The following is a 15,160-nucleotide window of genomic DNA, read 5'->3' on the forward strand; positions in this document are numbered from 1 at the left end:
CCCTCCCCCCCACACAGTACTGTCACCACAGCCACACTCCCTGGGGACTCGTGAAGTCGTTGTGCTTGCCTGAGGCACAATGCTTCTCGTACACTCCTCTGGAAGGGCACATCTCTGCACCGCTCATGCCTGCAACCTCAGTGCTAATCCCATTCGCACAGGTGCTTACCCACACTGGTAAAGGTTACACAGCTGGGCCCTGCATGTATTACAAACATGACAGTGGTGACCTGCTTCTGGAAATATCACCACAGGTATATTATTCCAAGGAGAACTTGTCTTGCCAGCTGTGATTGTGGCCACCAGCTAAGGGCTCAATCCTTCTCCCATTGAAATCTGTGGGAGTTTTGCCGTTGACTTCTACCCTTCCTAACGGCTGTTGGATGGACAAGGAAAACAGGCCTTAAAGCAATGAAAAGTAAGGGATACTGGAACCACAGGGGGATGCTGATGCAGTCAGGAGGTAAAATTATGCTGCCTAATTCAAGAGGAATTCAGTTAGGAAGTCCTTTGTCTAGGATAGTAGCACCTGGAGCAGTCTCTTCTTTTTCCTAGCAAGGATAGGGAATACCATGAGGATTCTGCTGAAAGTGTTCAGTATTGCAATAGTTGGTGCCAGAATGAAATGTACCATGTCAAGTTTATAAAAACATAGTCAAGTTTCATTTGCTGTCACCCTGATCCTGGTTCTGTTTAAGCCAGTGGGAGTATTGGGGAAAGGATTGGCACTAAGAGAAGGAGCAAGGATGGATGTAAACTGGAACATGTTCCTTTTTTGTCCATAGGAATCCCACCGTCACCTGACAACATCAAGATTTTCAATATCACGGACACCTCCGCCATCATCTCTTGGTCAACTGCTGCAGGACAGTCCATCTCCTCCATCATCATCAGCTACAAGATTTATGGCAAGGCTGAATACAACCACATTGACATCACAATAAAAAACACAACCATCACGCAGTATCATCTCAAGGGCCTTGAGCCGAACACTGCGTATCTGGTTCAGATTAGTGCACAGAACAATATTGGACTGAGCAACCCAAACCCTTCTCTTGAACTGCAGACTCTCCCGGAAACAAAAGGTTGGTTACCTCAGCTTCCTGAACTCAGTCCAAACCATGCCTGGGCGGTCTGGGTGGCCATGTGGGTTAGCAAGCTGAAAACACAGCTGGGGACCTATGAGCACCTGAGCTTTTATTTGTTACTCTGAATTTTGTTGGATTTTAAGAAAAACATACACAATGCACATCCAGACAAAGACCTTAGAATTTGAATCCCAGCTCTGTTACTGGTTCACTGTGTGGCCTGGGGCAAGTCACACAATTTCCAAAAATGGCTGCTGACTTTCAGCGCCCCAGTTATTGAGGGCCCAACGTTTCATAGATTCTTAGAGTTTAAAGCCAGAAAGGACCACTAGCTCATCAAATCTGACCTCCTGCATAACACAGGCCATGGAATTTCACCAGCCTGGCCACCCACAGACTGACTTTCAGAGATGCTAAGCACCCCCAGCTCCAGTTGAAATCAGAGGAGCCAGGGGTGCTCAGCACTACTGAAGATGAGACCCAAGTTCTCTGGGCCTCCATTTGTGTATCTGTAAAATGAGAATGCTAATATTTACTTCCCTCAGAGGACTGTCAATGTTAACCAGATGCTATTAAGTGCCATTTTCTCCTCAACAGCTCCATATGAATCGAAGGGAGGCAAAATGCTGCTGATTGCTATCCTTGGCTCAGCAGGGATGACCTGCCTAACAATCCTCCTGGCCTTTCTCATCATGCTGCAGCTAAAGCGAGCCAACTTCCAGCGCAGAATGGCTCAAGCCTTCCAAAACGTGGTGGTGAGTTTCCAGTTTTGCTTTGTCAGTGCAGTTGTTCATCTCAGCCTCATCGGTTGTCTTTTCCTGATGGTTCCCTCCTCCTCCTCCTCTTCTGACTTTCGAAAGAAAGCTGCCCCCTAATGCATGTGTTAGCATTAATAGTGTCAAGCTTTCCTGCCACTGACCCAGAGGTGAGCAGGGGATCACAACTGTGGGATACAAAGTTGAGGGTCCACCTAGAGAAGGAAGGCAGCTATGTGCTATGTCTCCCCTTCTGCTTTACTGCTTCTATCTCCTTTGCAGCACCAGTTTGTGATCTGATGTGTGTGAGGACAGGAGGCATGCCCTGCCAGACCAGAGAAAGGCTTGTGAACACACTACTCTGTGTGGCGTAGTCTCCATTTAAGTTGCACTGTGAGTTGTAAAATGCAGTGCAAGTTACTGCTACTCTGAGCCCCACACTTTTTAGAGATGGGCACAGCAGGCCAAAAGTCAGCCAATGGCAGCATCACACCTCTTCCGGCTTCTTTCATACAGTGGACAGTATGGGCCATAATCACCAGTTGTTAGGTCCCACGGAAACTCTCCCTACACTCTTTTCTTCCACAGAAGCAAATCCTATGGGGATGCATTAATTAAAGCGAGGATGACCCCTCAAACACAGCAGACTATCTGATGTGCCACAGCCTGATTAGGCAAGGGAGAGAGTGGAGACTATTTAGTTGCTAGATATAATAGTTTTCTCAGATGTTTTGCTTTCTCTTCTTTCTTCCTCAACACTGCTGTGGAAGCTGCTCAGCATGAAGAAGGAAGCTTACCCAACCCTGTAGCCTACTTTCTGTCCGCCTCCACTACACTATTATAAAAGTAGTCAGCGAGTGTCTGACACTCCTCTCATTTAGACAGTATAAGCCAGGAATTACGCTGCAGAAGACAATAAGCTAGAGAAGGATCAGCTCCCATATGCTTATATTGAATGGGTAGTAAGTTCTGTGGTATTACTCCATACGGTACAAACAACTACTAACATGTGGTTAATTTTTTTCACAGAGAGAAGAGCCAGCTGTCCAGTTTAATTCAGGAACTCTCACTCTGAGCAGGAAAGCTAAGAACAGCCCAGACCCCACTATCTATCCAGTCCTCGAGTGGAATGACATCAAATTTCAAGATGTGATTGGGGAGGGCAACTTTGGACAAGTCCTTAAAGCACGAATTAAGAAGGATGGCTTGCGAATGGATGCTGCCATCAAAAGGATGAAAGGTCAGCGGTTTTCATTAAGGACTGCAGAGTCTTTGAGGCCAGGGCCCTATGTTTATCTGGGTTTGTACAGTGCCTGGCACAAGGGGACCTTGATTCTGACTGGGGCCTTTGGGTGCTACTGTAATATAAATACTAAATAATGAGCATGAATAATAAGATCACTTCTGCTTTTGCCTGGCCACGGTTTGCATCCTGGTGATGGCTTTTTTTTCTGTCGGTGTGTTTTTTATAGTTTAACCCGGTATCGTTGAGTGCTGACTCTTCTATATGAGTTTCAGTCTGTTTGATGGGTCACATGAAAAGCTCATCATTTGCTACTCCACAGTGATAATGACACAGAGCCTTTAAAACTTGCCAGTGTTGCCTTAAATAAATAGATACGGTAGCAGGATATTTGTAGGGTCATTTAAATTTCCCTCTACTTCTTGTTGGGCATCACTTCTCTATCTAAGGCCTGGTCTACACTGGGGGGGGGAGGGAAATCGATCTAAGTTATGCAGCTTCAGCTACATAAATAACGTAGCTGAAGTCGATGTACTTAGACACTGTGGTGTCTTCACTGTGGTGAGTCAACTGCTGGGCTCCCCCGTCGACTCTGCCTGCACCTCTCGCAGCGGTGGAGTACAGGAGTCGACGGCAGAGAGCTCGGGGGTTGATAAATCAACCCCCGCTGGATCGATTGCTGCCCGCTGATCTGGCAGGTAGTATAGACATACCCTAAGGTACTTTTAAGATGCTTATCAGCATGGTATCTAAGTTCCAGAAATACTAGAATACTGCCACTATAATGCCTGGAATACTGCAGATGTTGTTATGCAGCTCTCTAAGTCATTATCCAAGAAAACTGGCAATTGTTTAAGGGTGGCCATTGTATCATCCATTCTAAGAACAAGAAGAGAAAGCATGGTTGCTGCTGGTGCATGGAATGGTGAATGCTGAGTTTTTAATGATACCCAATGTGACTGGAATCCCAGGGGAGCCGACTGAGGTCACTCAATTAGGATGAACTGCAAAGAATGGGGCAGACAATCCCCAAAGCTTGAGGATATTCCAATACTTAGATTTACCAAGCCAGCACAAAACCTTCTATAATACCTTACTGGTTACCCAGAAGCCAACAACACAGTTCCCTTAAAGTAACCCAGCCTCAGACCTTCACCCAGACACCCAAGTTAAATATGATGAGAACTAATGAAAGCTTATTAATCATATAAAAAAGGTTCTACCAATCCCAAAGGATCAGACACATTACCTCCCAGGTTAATGAATATTCCAGATCTTACCCAAATACATGCTTACAGCCAATTCTTATTAACTAAACTAAAATTTATTTAAAAAGAAAAGGGAGAGAGGATTGGTTAAAAGATCAGTATATACACAGACATGAGTACAGTGCTTGAGATTCAGACTCATAGCAGAGATGGCAAAAAGGCAAAAAGTTCTTTCAGAAATAGTTCATAGGTTATAGTCCAATGTTTATATTCAGGGCGGGCCAGTCAGCGCTGGGATCTTAGTCCTTGTCGCTTAGGCTTCCCCTTCATGAAGCCTCAAGCAGATCTGAGATGACAGGATCAGGACCCAAGTCTCAGGCCCTCTTTTTGTGACAGATCAGAGTCCCTTGAGAACAATAGACACTCATTTCCTAAGCATGGTAGATAATTATCCACACAGATCCACATAAAGCAATTGCCTGTTTTTCCACCATTTGCAGATGATTGGCTATACACTTCAAAGAGAGATGAATACAGTGATATCCTAGGTTTACAGTTCATTTACTTGTTAAGAATTTATTTTGATCTCTGAATTAACAGAATACAGCATAGACAGGGACTGTTTGATTACACTGTTGATCTCTACCCATATATATGTAAATACACAAAAACACAAACATTGTCTCCCCAAATGTTCTTAAGGGTTGAATTTGAGTCATTTGTCCTGAAGGATGCTTAATCCTTTCTTCCTCAGTTTGGGTTTTTAATTTGATCATCAAGTTTAATCTGCTCTAGAGAAACATTTTCCTAACCAATGAGTTCTTTCTGCACTTTATCTATTTCCAGATTCACTTCTGAGATATTAGACAGACATTCAGAAACTTCATTCACATATAAACTGCTTTTCTGCACAAACAGCTATTTTCCACAGACAAACATTTGGAGAATTCCTCAATAGGCAAGTTATTGCCCCAATAGACACAGGTTTAGGATTTTTTTTTCCCTGTGACTGGTTTATGTTACCCTGACTAAACAAAGCTTTAATATCATGCTCAATCAAAAAATGCTTAGGCAATAACTTCCTTACACCAGCTATAACTTCATGTTTAATGCCATTCCATTCAAGGTGGATTCTGGCTAAAGGCTCATTTACAGCAAACTCATAGAGGGTTAAAATATTCACACTTTCACCTGGTAAGTAATCTTCCTCTTTGACAAGATCCTCTTTAACAAGACTGATGTTAGAACCTGTAATTTGCCCTAAACAGCTTTTACCATTGATTTTTAAATTCTTTGCCCAAGTTACGGGGCTTACCTTCACCTGACCTCGCAGTAAAAGCATTTACATAAAAGGTGGCTGAGTTGGGATATATCTTAGTTACACACAGACAACTACGTAGAGTCAAACAACATACCAACATGGTTACAAACTGGATAGATTCTATCCCCATCTTTGCTGTTGAGAAGCTGTTCAGGATGATGCAGTTCTTCATTCTCTTGAGTTGGAGCTTAAGTTTGTCCATTTTGCCTTAGCTTCTAGTTCCTGCAATTGAATATATGTGATTCTTTGTTAATGTTCAAAACACAGGCGTTTTCTTTCAGCAGCATCTCTTTTCATATCAGCTATCTTTTGCTTTCCCTGCAATCGAAGAGCTATTAGCTTTTGTTCAAGTTGCTGCTGGTTTCTCACTGCAGGCATTTTTGCTGGGTCTGCCTCCTGATTACTGGCCATTAACAGATTTTTCAGTTCTTGCTCTGGGGCCTTTTTTAAAAAGACAACCCTCTCTGTGAGCACAATTCTTCCAAGCTTTTTCTGTCAGGATCTTTGTAGGATCTGGGTCACTCACTGTAACTGATTTTTAACCCTTAAGCTCTCCAATATCAAAATTAATTTTTGACAAGTGTGTAGTTTTGATCCAAAAACCCAATTAACCTGTGGTAATGTGTGTCCAAGCACGACTACGCCACTATGACCGGAATCCCAGGGGAGCCGACTGAGGTCACTCAGTTAGGATGAACTGCAAAGAATGGGGCAGGCAATCCCCAAAGCTGGTGGATATTCCAATACTTAGATTTACCAAGCCAGCACAAAACCTTCTATAATACCTCACTGGTCATGCGTCACACCCAGTGTGCCTCTTTTATGGATGAAAAACTGGTCTAAGTGTGGGTAACCCAGAAGGGCAATACCACTCTGGCTATGCCAGCATGCAAGCTACAATAGACAAGTAGAAACAGGGACATGAAACATTGGTATATGGTAAATTAAAACATAAGTTTAGGGGTGACACTCCAGCCACTCTCCCAAGATTTATAATGTATCTTTTAAACAGAGAGATCCAAGCATTGTTGATTTTACTCTTTAGGAATCATTAGGCTCAGTCCAACTCCCAGTGGATTCTTTTGATTGACTTCAGCTGGGGTTAGATTGGACCCTTAATTAAGGACAAGATGAATCATAGCGGTAGCCAAGGTTTATTTGATTTTGCAGGGTATAAAACCAGGCATATTCCACAACTGTGCTATGATGTTTCGGCTCATGTCCTCATTTTTAGATGTTAAAGATCTTTTCATCATCAGTAAGCAGCAGGTGGGTTAAGTTGGTTTACTACACCAGACTTCACAGAAGTCTTATTTTGTGCTGCATTGTAAGTTTGCTAGGTGAAAAATATTTCTGGTGTACAATTGAGTTAGCCTATCGTTGGCTTTTGGAATAAGCTTGCTTGGCTAATTTTATTACCCTTGAATTGGATGCTTTAAGGCGTTTGGTATTTGGGGACTTCAATATCAAGATCTGCTCACTCTCTTTTTTAGGCTGATGGATTTGTATAACCTGCTAAGGCATATTGTGTCTCCATATCATAAGAGGAGTGACATATTGGGTGTGACTGTTGAAGACATTATGATGCCTCTAGGTTTTTGACTGAAGAATGATGTTATTATTTAGGTAAAGACTGGAATACCATGGAGTTTATCCCTTTTCAACATGAACCAGTAGTCCAAGTTCTTGTCTTAATGAACAGTAGCAACAGCGTGGTTTTAACTGCAGTTTAGATGAGTACATAAATAAATGTTTCTTTGATTTTCAGAGTATGCCTCAAAGGATGATCACAGAGACTTTGCTGGAGAATTGGAAGTTCTTTGTAAACTTGGACATCATCATAATATCATAAATCTTTTGGGAGCATGTGAACATCGGGGTAGGATATTTTGTTTACCTGGCTTTAAAAATTATACAATAAAATAAAATATAAAACTACATATTTTTCCAGGCCAGAAATTCTCCTTACATTAAAGTAATTATTGTACTCAGAAAAGGAAAGATTGCACCCTGTTCATAACATAAAATATAAGCAGATTTTTACATCAAATATTTAGATGTATAATAAACAGAAAACACAACATAGCTAAACAGTGGTTTTGGACCACTAGTGATCAGCAGTGCTCTTTTTGGTGGTTTGCAGAATTAATCTGTTTGAAAATCAAGCAATGGGGTAATTGGACAGGAGGCTTGTTCATAAGCCAACATTTACCTGGGAGGATCGCTGAAGTGAATAGATCTATACCAGTTAATGATCTGGCCACATACTACAGTAGAACTTTAGAGTTACAAATTGGCGAGTCAACCACACACCTCATTTGGAACTGGAAGTACGCAATCAGGCAGCAGCAGAGACAAAAAAAAAAAAAAAAAAAGCAAGTAGAATACTGTGTTAAATGTAAACTACCAAAAAAAAATACAGGGAAAGATTAAAAAAAAGATTTGACAAGGTAAAAAAACTATTTCTGTGCTTGGTTCATTTAAAATAAGATGATTAAAAGCAGCATGTTTCTTCTGCACAGTAAAATTTCAAAGTTCACTTGTAAACTTTTGAAAGGATAATCAGAGTCCCGAACAACCTCCATTCCTGAGGTGTTTGTAACTCTGAGGTTCTACACTGTATTCCACAATGAAATGCTGGGCTGCAACATTTCTGTTATGAAAAACGCTTTTTGAACTATAAAATCACAAGAATCCTTCTGAAATGGCCATCATTGCCATCTTCTTCTTCTGCATCTGAGAAATAGAAGGTTTGTTTGTTTGTTTGTTTGAATCTTGTGTGGCATTATATTGTAGTAGTGGGACCCAATCAGGGGAAATGCATAATCACTGACACTGTCTCCATTTTTAGCTTGTTTTGTAATACTGCTCTCTCTGTTTTACATTAGGGTATCTTTACCTGGCTATTGAATATGCTCCCCATGGAAATTTACTCGATTTCCTGAGGAAGAGCAGAGTGCTGGAGACAGACCCAGCATTTGCTATTGCCAACAGCACTGCCTCCACACTGTCCTCTCAGCAGCTTCTGCATTTTGCAGCAGATGTGGCGAGAGGGATGGACTACTTAAGCCAAAAACAGGTCAGCTCTGAGCTCCTTGTCTTTTAAAAACACAAAACTTTAGTTTTTAGGGCTTTATCTAGTTTTTGTCACCTCTATTCAATATGTATTGTTAGGGCTATACCAGAACTGATCTTTTATACATTCCCCAAGGATAACAGGCACACACTGACCCCTCCTAAAAGATAAGGTCAGGATGACAATACGTAATAGAGATGTTTTGATTGAACCAACATGAACAAGGTGATAACTAGCCACGTCAGGGGACAGTGATTAACTATGTCAAAGGGGCAGTACTAACTGGTTTGTATAAGGGTATAAAGATGTATCTCCGAGGGAGAATCTTTGCCCAGCCAAGGGGGGACCGAAAGCCCGCCATTCACTGAGCTGCATCCATTGTCATGGGTATACATCTTAGCATCCTTGTAGAGTCTACCAGGTGCTATTACCATGCTTTATTGATATTAAACCTGGACTGGCATCTTCGTACTTTAACGAATCTTGTGGTCATTGGGCGGTTCACTCCAAGTCTACTGTGCCAGCTGTGTGCACAAAGCTGGGGCAGCACACAGGGAGAACACACACACACACGCAGCTGAACATCTAACCACACTGGGTTACCTCAGAATTTCTCTTTTCTTTATTGTAGTTTATTCATCGCGATTTGGCAGCAAGAAACATCTTGGTTGGAGAAAACTATGTTGCAAAAATAGCAGATTTTGGATTGTCTAGAGGTCAAGAAGTTTATGTTAAAAAGACCATGGTAAGGATTGAAACAAACATGTTCAGCATGAGCATTCTTTGAGAAAATCACACCTCATCAGGGGTTATCACTATGTCTTTTTTTTAAGAGATGGAGCCAAGAAACAAAGTTTGGTTCTTAACCTTCCTAAAGTCCAAGGAACCAGTTGCAAAAATTTCATGTGAAGTTCAGGGATATTTGGATGTAGCCTTTTGGCTGAGGCCCATCACTAGCCATTTAAAAAAACATCTTTCAACTATAATCTGTATTCAGATGGCTTAATTCTATTGACGTAGGTGGAGCTATGTCAATTTACGTCAGCTAAGGATCCCATTGTGCAAAACAGATGTGTTAAAGCAATGGCAATACTGTTCTATACAGATATTTGGATCAGAGTAAATGTTGGTACATATGACATTACTACTAAGTAAGATTTCAGTGGTTTTGATAATAGCATGTCACACATAGGACAAATACAACAATTAGTCTTGTTGTCACGATTCAGAGTACTAAAAATTTAAATTAAAAAAAAGAAGAAAAAAAGCAAACTAGTTATTCACAGGCAGCTTTGTCTCACAACTGAAATACTGAACTACTAAAAAAGGGTGTCACAACCACAGACAACTGTCCAGATTTGCAGAAGGAGTTCTGGGATATAACACTGTCACGCAAGGGATGGGAACAACTCTAGCTAGAAGTGTCTGATTATTTTTAATGAAAGGCAGACTTATTTAGAAGCAAATCCTTTGCACAAACTGAAAGTTTGTACTCCAACCCTGGTCTTTGTATTTATTTCATGAATGTAATGAGGAAAAATGAAATAGGAATGTAAAGGCACATAACTGATTCTTATGTTCCAATGTGATATTTACAAAGCTCATATACGAAAGTGAACCCCTCCATGATCTGCACTGGTGTAAAGCCAGTGACCTAAGATTAGGATCAGGGCCTGAGAAAGTAGTGAGACTGAATGTTGATGAATCATTGGTCAAACTATCTTGTACGTTCCCCTAGAGGCTCCATTGAAAAGTGGGTGGAGTGGGTGGGAGTGATGAAATGGAATCCTATGTGCAAGGCTCCTCAGGGAGGAAGACCAGTTCCCAGGCACTAAACCCTTGGCATCACTTGAAGAGGAAGAAGTGAACTGTCTAATGAGTCTCTTCATCCAATCCCACATAATTCTGCCTCTGAGTCACTAATACCTTGTGGTCAGTGGGAAAGGAATGGTTCACAGGATGTGCATCATGCAAGCAGAATTGTTTCCAATTCATACTGGGACCACACTCATTTGGAAAGAACTTCTCTTTGCTTTACTGGGAGCTATACATCTGGGACCTGATTGTACAACCAGTGCTCAAATTGGGGAGCATGTATATCAGTAGGCCTATTGACGTGAATGGGGCTACCTGTGTAAGTGCTCACTAATGTAAGGAATGGTTGTTTGTGGTGCAGGTTTCAATAAGATTGTTTTGAAACAGCTATGCACACTACCATTAATATAATAGCCTGTAATGCAATTTTAATGGCATCACTTCCAGGGAAGGCTTCCAGTGCGATGGATGGCAATTGAATCTCTAAATTACAGTGTGTACACCACAAACAGTGATGTGTAAGTACAGTTCTTTAACATGTTTTTAATAAGACTTTCTTTAATAACATTGAAGCTTCATTGGGGAAAGTTTTTTTTGCCAGCGTTTTTAATCGTGCAGCTATTAATTCATGGAACTCAGAAAACACAGGCATATGTGTCACCATGTGGGCAAACAGCTTAGCAGACTACAAGGAATAGTCTGGAAAAACTGAACCAGGCTAAGTTTGGGTCTGAGTCCAGATCTGAGTTTCTACAAAATACATGGGATGTTTGGACATGGGGTTAGTTCAGGGGCATCTCTAGTTTGAAACTCAAACTCAAATGCAACTTTGGAAGGACCATACAAACACCAGTTTCTGCCAGCGAAGTGGAGCAAGTATCCAGGAAAACAGCAAAAGTTCAGATCTGTGATAGCAGTACTTGCCAGGAAATCAGATAGAGTTGGCCAAGCTCTACGGGCTTGATCTAGCAAAGCACTTAAGCATGTGCATGGCTGTAAGTACTTGAGCTGTCTCATTAAAGTCAACAGGACTACTTGTGGGGTTTAAGTGCCTTGCTGGGTCACAACCTGAGCGAAAAGGGGAAAGTAATCAGAGGAAATACCTCTGCCGAAATTTTCTGTATAGACTATACTGCTGGTTCATTTCTATGGGACGTCTGACATATTTGGTCATTTTCTATTGAACTTAGTCTCTGTAAATCTTTAAGTGGAGAGACGAAAAGGAGGTGCAAAATAATTCTCCTTTGCATGACAGTCTCTTCTGGAATCAGATAAATAAAATAGCAGAATATAATCGTAGTTAAAAAAGAAACCTCATAAGGAGGTTTGCCAGAAGGTGGGAACGAATGACAAGGGACTGGGTCATTTGATGATTACCTGTTCTGGTCATTCCTTCTGAAGCCCCTGGCATTGGCCACTGTCGTAAGACAGAACACTGGGCTAGATGCACCTTTGGTCTGACCCGGTATGGCTGTTCTTACATTCTTGATGACCACTTTAACAGCCAATTTCTGCCCACCTGACTAGTGCTATTGAAGTTAGTGGGCTAAATTCTGCTGTGGGGTACACGGCTGTAAACTGGGAGAACTTCATCAAAGTCAGTAGAATTACTCTGGATTTATGCCACTTAACAGAGCAGAATTTGGTCCCCTGGGCCTACTTGCATGAACAAAGGGAGCAAGATTTGCCAAGAACTTCCACAGGAAAGAAAAAAATTCCTTCCCTACTGGAATGAGGAAATTTCTGCTTGTGTCCTGGGCAAACGGGGCATCTTGGAGAGAAACGAACACACACAAACCAGTTTAGAATTAGAATTGAGTGAAGGCAGAGGGCGATGGGGGAAAGGAGTGATCCCTGGGACATGCAAGTGGAGCTAGGTTCTTTGGGTATGAAATGCACCAGTGTAAATTTAGCATAATTTCATTTACTTCAGTGAAATTGTTCTGGGTTTACACTAGTGAAACTGTGAGAAGAGTTTGGCACTTTGTGTAATAAATGAGACAGAGACAGTGAGGAAATGGGCCAGATCCTCAGCTGGTGTAAATCAGTGTAGCTCCATCGAAGTCAATGGTACAATGCCCACCTACACCTGCTGAGAATCTGGCCTTATATGTTTTAAAGCCTGGATCCTTACTCCCAAACAGAAAATTGATCCAAAAAAAAAATGAAAAGAGTGAATTGTAACTTACGTTCTCTATATATTAGCAAAATATCTTTTTAAATTCTCTTGTTCAGTATCACACCTGTTCACTTTTAATCATTGTTCCTATCAAGGTATGAGTAATTTTTCTTTGTCCCTATTGCAGGTGGTCATATGGTGTCCTATTATGGGAAATAGTCAGTTTAGGTAAGTATCCATTTTTTTCTGGTACACAAATAAACCAGCACGGGATATTCTAGTACAGTATCCCTACTGAGTATTCTTGGCTCTCAGCCCACTAAGCCATTCCTCGCTTTCAAACATCTTCCGCTGTTTTCTTTTGATTTATTAACTACATCCTGCATCGGTCACAATACCCTTAAAAAAAATCATCACAATTCCAACTAAGTTCAGGTCAGGCACCACATTACCTGAGAAAGGTAGAGAGAGACTCTTTTCATTATCCCATGGCAAGGAATTTATACCAGGTATTTTCTTTTTAAAAAATGAATATTCCAAGGCGAGCTTAATAAAAGGACCAAGGCACTTAACTGCCACTTTAGGCACCTACATCCCAGGCTGCACTGGGTTTCACAAACCCCCTGCTCAGCTGCCCATGAACCCTGGAGGTGCCTGTTTCTGCCTCTGAGCGTGCGCACTGCAGCCATGCTACGTGTCTGGATTCCTAAGCCCCAGAGCCAAACAGAAACCAGGAGACGCTTTCACCTAAGTCACCTCCGGGGCCCAATCTGGTAAGTGTGCTCAGAGCATCCCTACTGGATTGGCCCCTAGAGGTGAGTTTATGCAAAACAGCTGGAGGAGGAGGAGCCCACCTCCCTCAGCTGGGCAGTTCCCATTGGCTATGTTAGGTCAGGCGCTACCTGCATGCTGGCTTTTTGTAAAGCCCATTCTGAGGTGCTGATTTCTCCGCGTTCATTGTATAGGGAGCCTCGGTGCCAAACTCAGGTTTTGTGAATCACAGTGATTTTCTAAGCATCTATAGTCCAGGCCTAAATTTCTTCGTGTACCTAGCCCTAAGATTACTCTCCAAATATAACTTTTCCAAGCCTGATCCTGCAAACACTTACTATCACTGGTCACATGGGGCCTAAGTCTGATCTTACTTACAGCAGTGTAAAACAGGAATAATGCAATAGAAGGCAGTGTCAGTGAGATCAGAATCAGGCCACTGACTGGAAGAATTTGGGAAGACACATTATCAATGGAACTGTGCCAGTTTACACCAGCTGAGGATCCGGCCCGTTTGCCTTTTACTTTATAAAAACACTGTGCATGGTTTTAGCACAGCATAAATAATGACTAAAATTATTATTATCAAATACAGTTACTCAGTACACTCTTCCTTCATCTTTAACCTGTCTTCATCAAATATTTTGTTGCTGAGCCATCCTGTGCCTCTTGTGCTGAGCGCGGTTATCCTTATTTGTGATAGCATCAGAAAAATTTGCTTAAGCCCGTGTTAAAATCTTGTGTTTTAGGTGGGACACCATACTGTGGAATGACATGTGCAGAACTCTATGAGAAATTGCCACAAGGGTACAGATTGGAAAAGCCTCTCAATTGCGATGATGAGGTGTAAGCAAACAAGTTCATTAATTATTATTTTATTTTCATTGTTTACTGTGAAAATAGCAGTTTTCAGGGAAGCCATGATTCAGCAAATGTGTGATGTTTTAAAATATTCAATAATATAGCTGTATGAGGCCTGAATGCACTGTTGGTTGCAGAATGGCCATTTGCCTCCAAAGGGGCTATACTTTGTACAGGCTGGGTGGCTGTCCTTTTGAAAACCATCGCAACGTTCCACACAAAAAATCACCTTCAAGAAGGCAAAGCATGGGAAATTTAAGCCGAAATATGGCAGTTGAAAAAGTAAAACAAAGCATTTGAATTGAAATGGGTTTGCTACCTTAACAGGTGTGGGCAACACCAGGATAATTACCACGACGCCGGAGGAAACGGTGGAAGAGATCATACATGTGGCTATGTGCCATGCAGTAAAGCCAATTCCTATGCGGGAGTCTGGGAATGCCTAATGAGAGTCTCGGGTGGTGAAGCACTGCTATAACAGCTCCTGTGCCTCCCGCTTCCCTACCTTTGGTGCAGTGGATATGTTCTGGGAGGACTGGGTGGGGGAGCTGGGGATGGGAGTGTGGCCATTCAGTTCTCAGCGGGACTGTAAGGGCTGATTGGTGCACCTCTTAGAGATCTGTCTGAAAATTCCAGCCTTAACCTGGGGCTGCTTGCCGTGGTTTTAAGATGGAATCTGCACGCCTTGTGTTCAGTGACATGCTGCCACGTCATCATCGGGTTGTGTCTGATTTTTAAAGGTATGACCTAATGAGACAGTGTTGGCGGGAGAAACCGTATGAAAGGCCATCGTTCGCTCAGATCCTGGTGTCACTGAACAGGATGTTAGAGGAACGAAAGGTAAGGCTGTGCTAGCTCTAAGTCCAAAGGCTAAATCGTTCCATGGCATGTGTGTCGAGTTCA

The 15,160-nt window shown here is 42.0% G+C and overlaps 1 protein-coding gene across 10 annotated transcripts in view; it reads left to right on the plus strand.

Moving 5' to 3' along the window:
• The window catches only part of LOC119855619 (intraflagellar transport protein 74 homolog), a 165,735-nt gene that overhangs the window by 149,375 nt on the left and 1,200 nt on the right, over positions 1–15,160 (plus strand). For all 10 annotated transcript variants that reach the window (XM_043515100.1, XM_043515099.1, XM_043515102.1 and 7 more), the window contains 10 exons: positions 786–1,085; positions 1,686–1,843; positions 2,873–3,083; positions 7,384–7,494; positions 8,504–8,694; positions 9,323–9,436; positions 10,954–11,024; positions 12,813–12,853; positions 14,146–14,242; positions 14,998–15,097. In XM_043515100.1, coding sequence (XP_043371035.1) covers positions 786–1,085; positions 1,686–1,843; positions 2,873–3,083; positions 7,384–7,494; positions 8,504–8,694; positions 9,323–9,436; positions 10,954–11,024; positions 12,813–12,853; positions 14,146–14,242; positions 14,998–15,097 — 1,394 coding nt within the window. The remainder of the gene's footprint in view (positions 1–785; positions 1,086–1,685; positions 1,844–2,872; positions 3,084–7,383; positions 7,495–8,503; positions 8,695–9,322; positions 9,437–10,953; positions 11,025–12,812; positions 12,854–14,145; positions 14,243–14,997; positions 15,098–15,160) is intronic.

The sequence above is a fragment of the Dermochelys coriacea genome, chromosome 5, assembly GCF_009764565.3.
Source record: "Dermochelys coriacea isolate rDerCor1 chromosome 5, rDerCor1.pri.v4, whole genome shotgun sequence".
Classification (NCBI taxonomy): Eukaryota; Metazoa; Chordata; order Testudines; family Dermochelyidae; genus Dermochelys; species Dermochelys coriacea.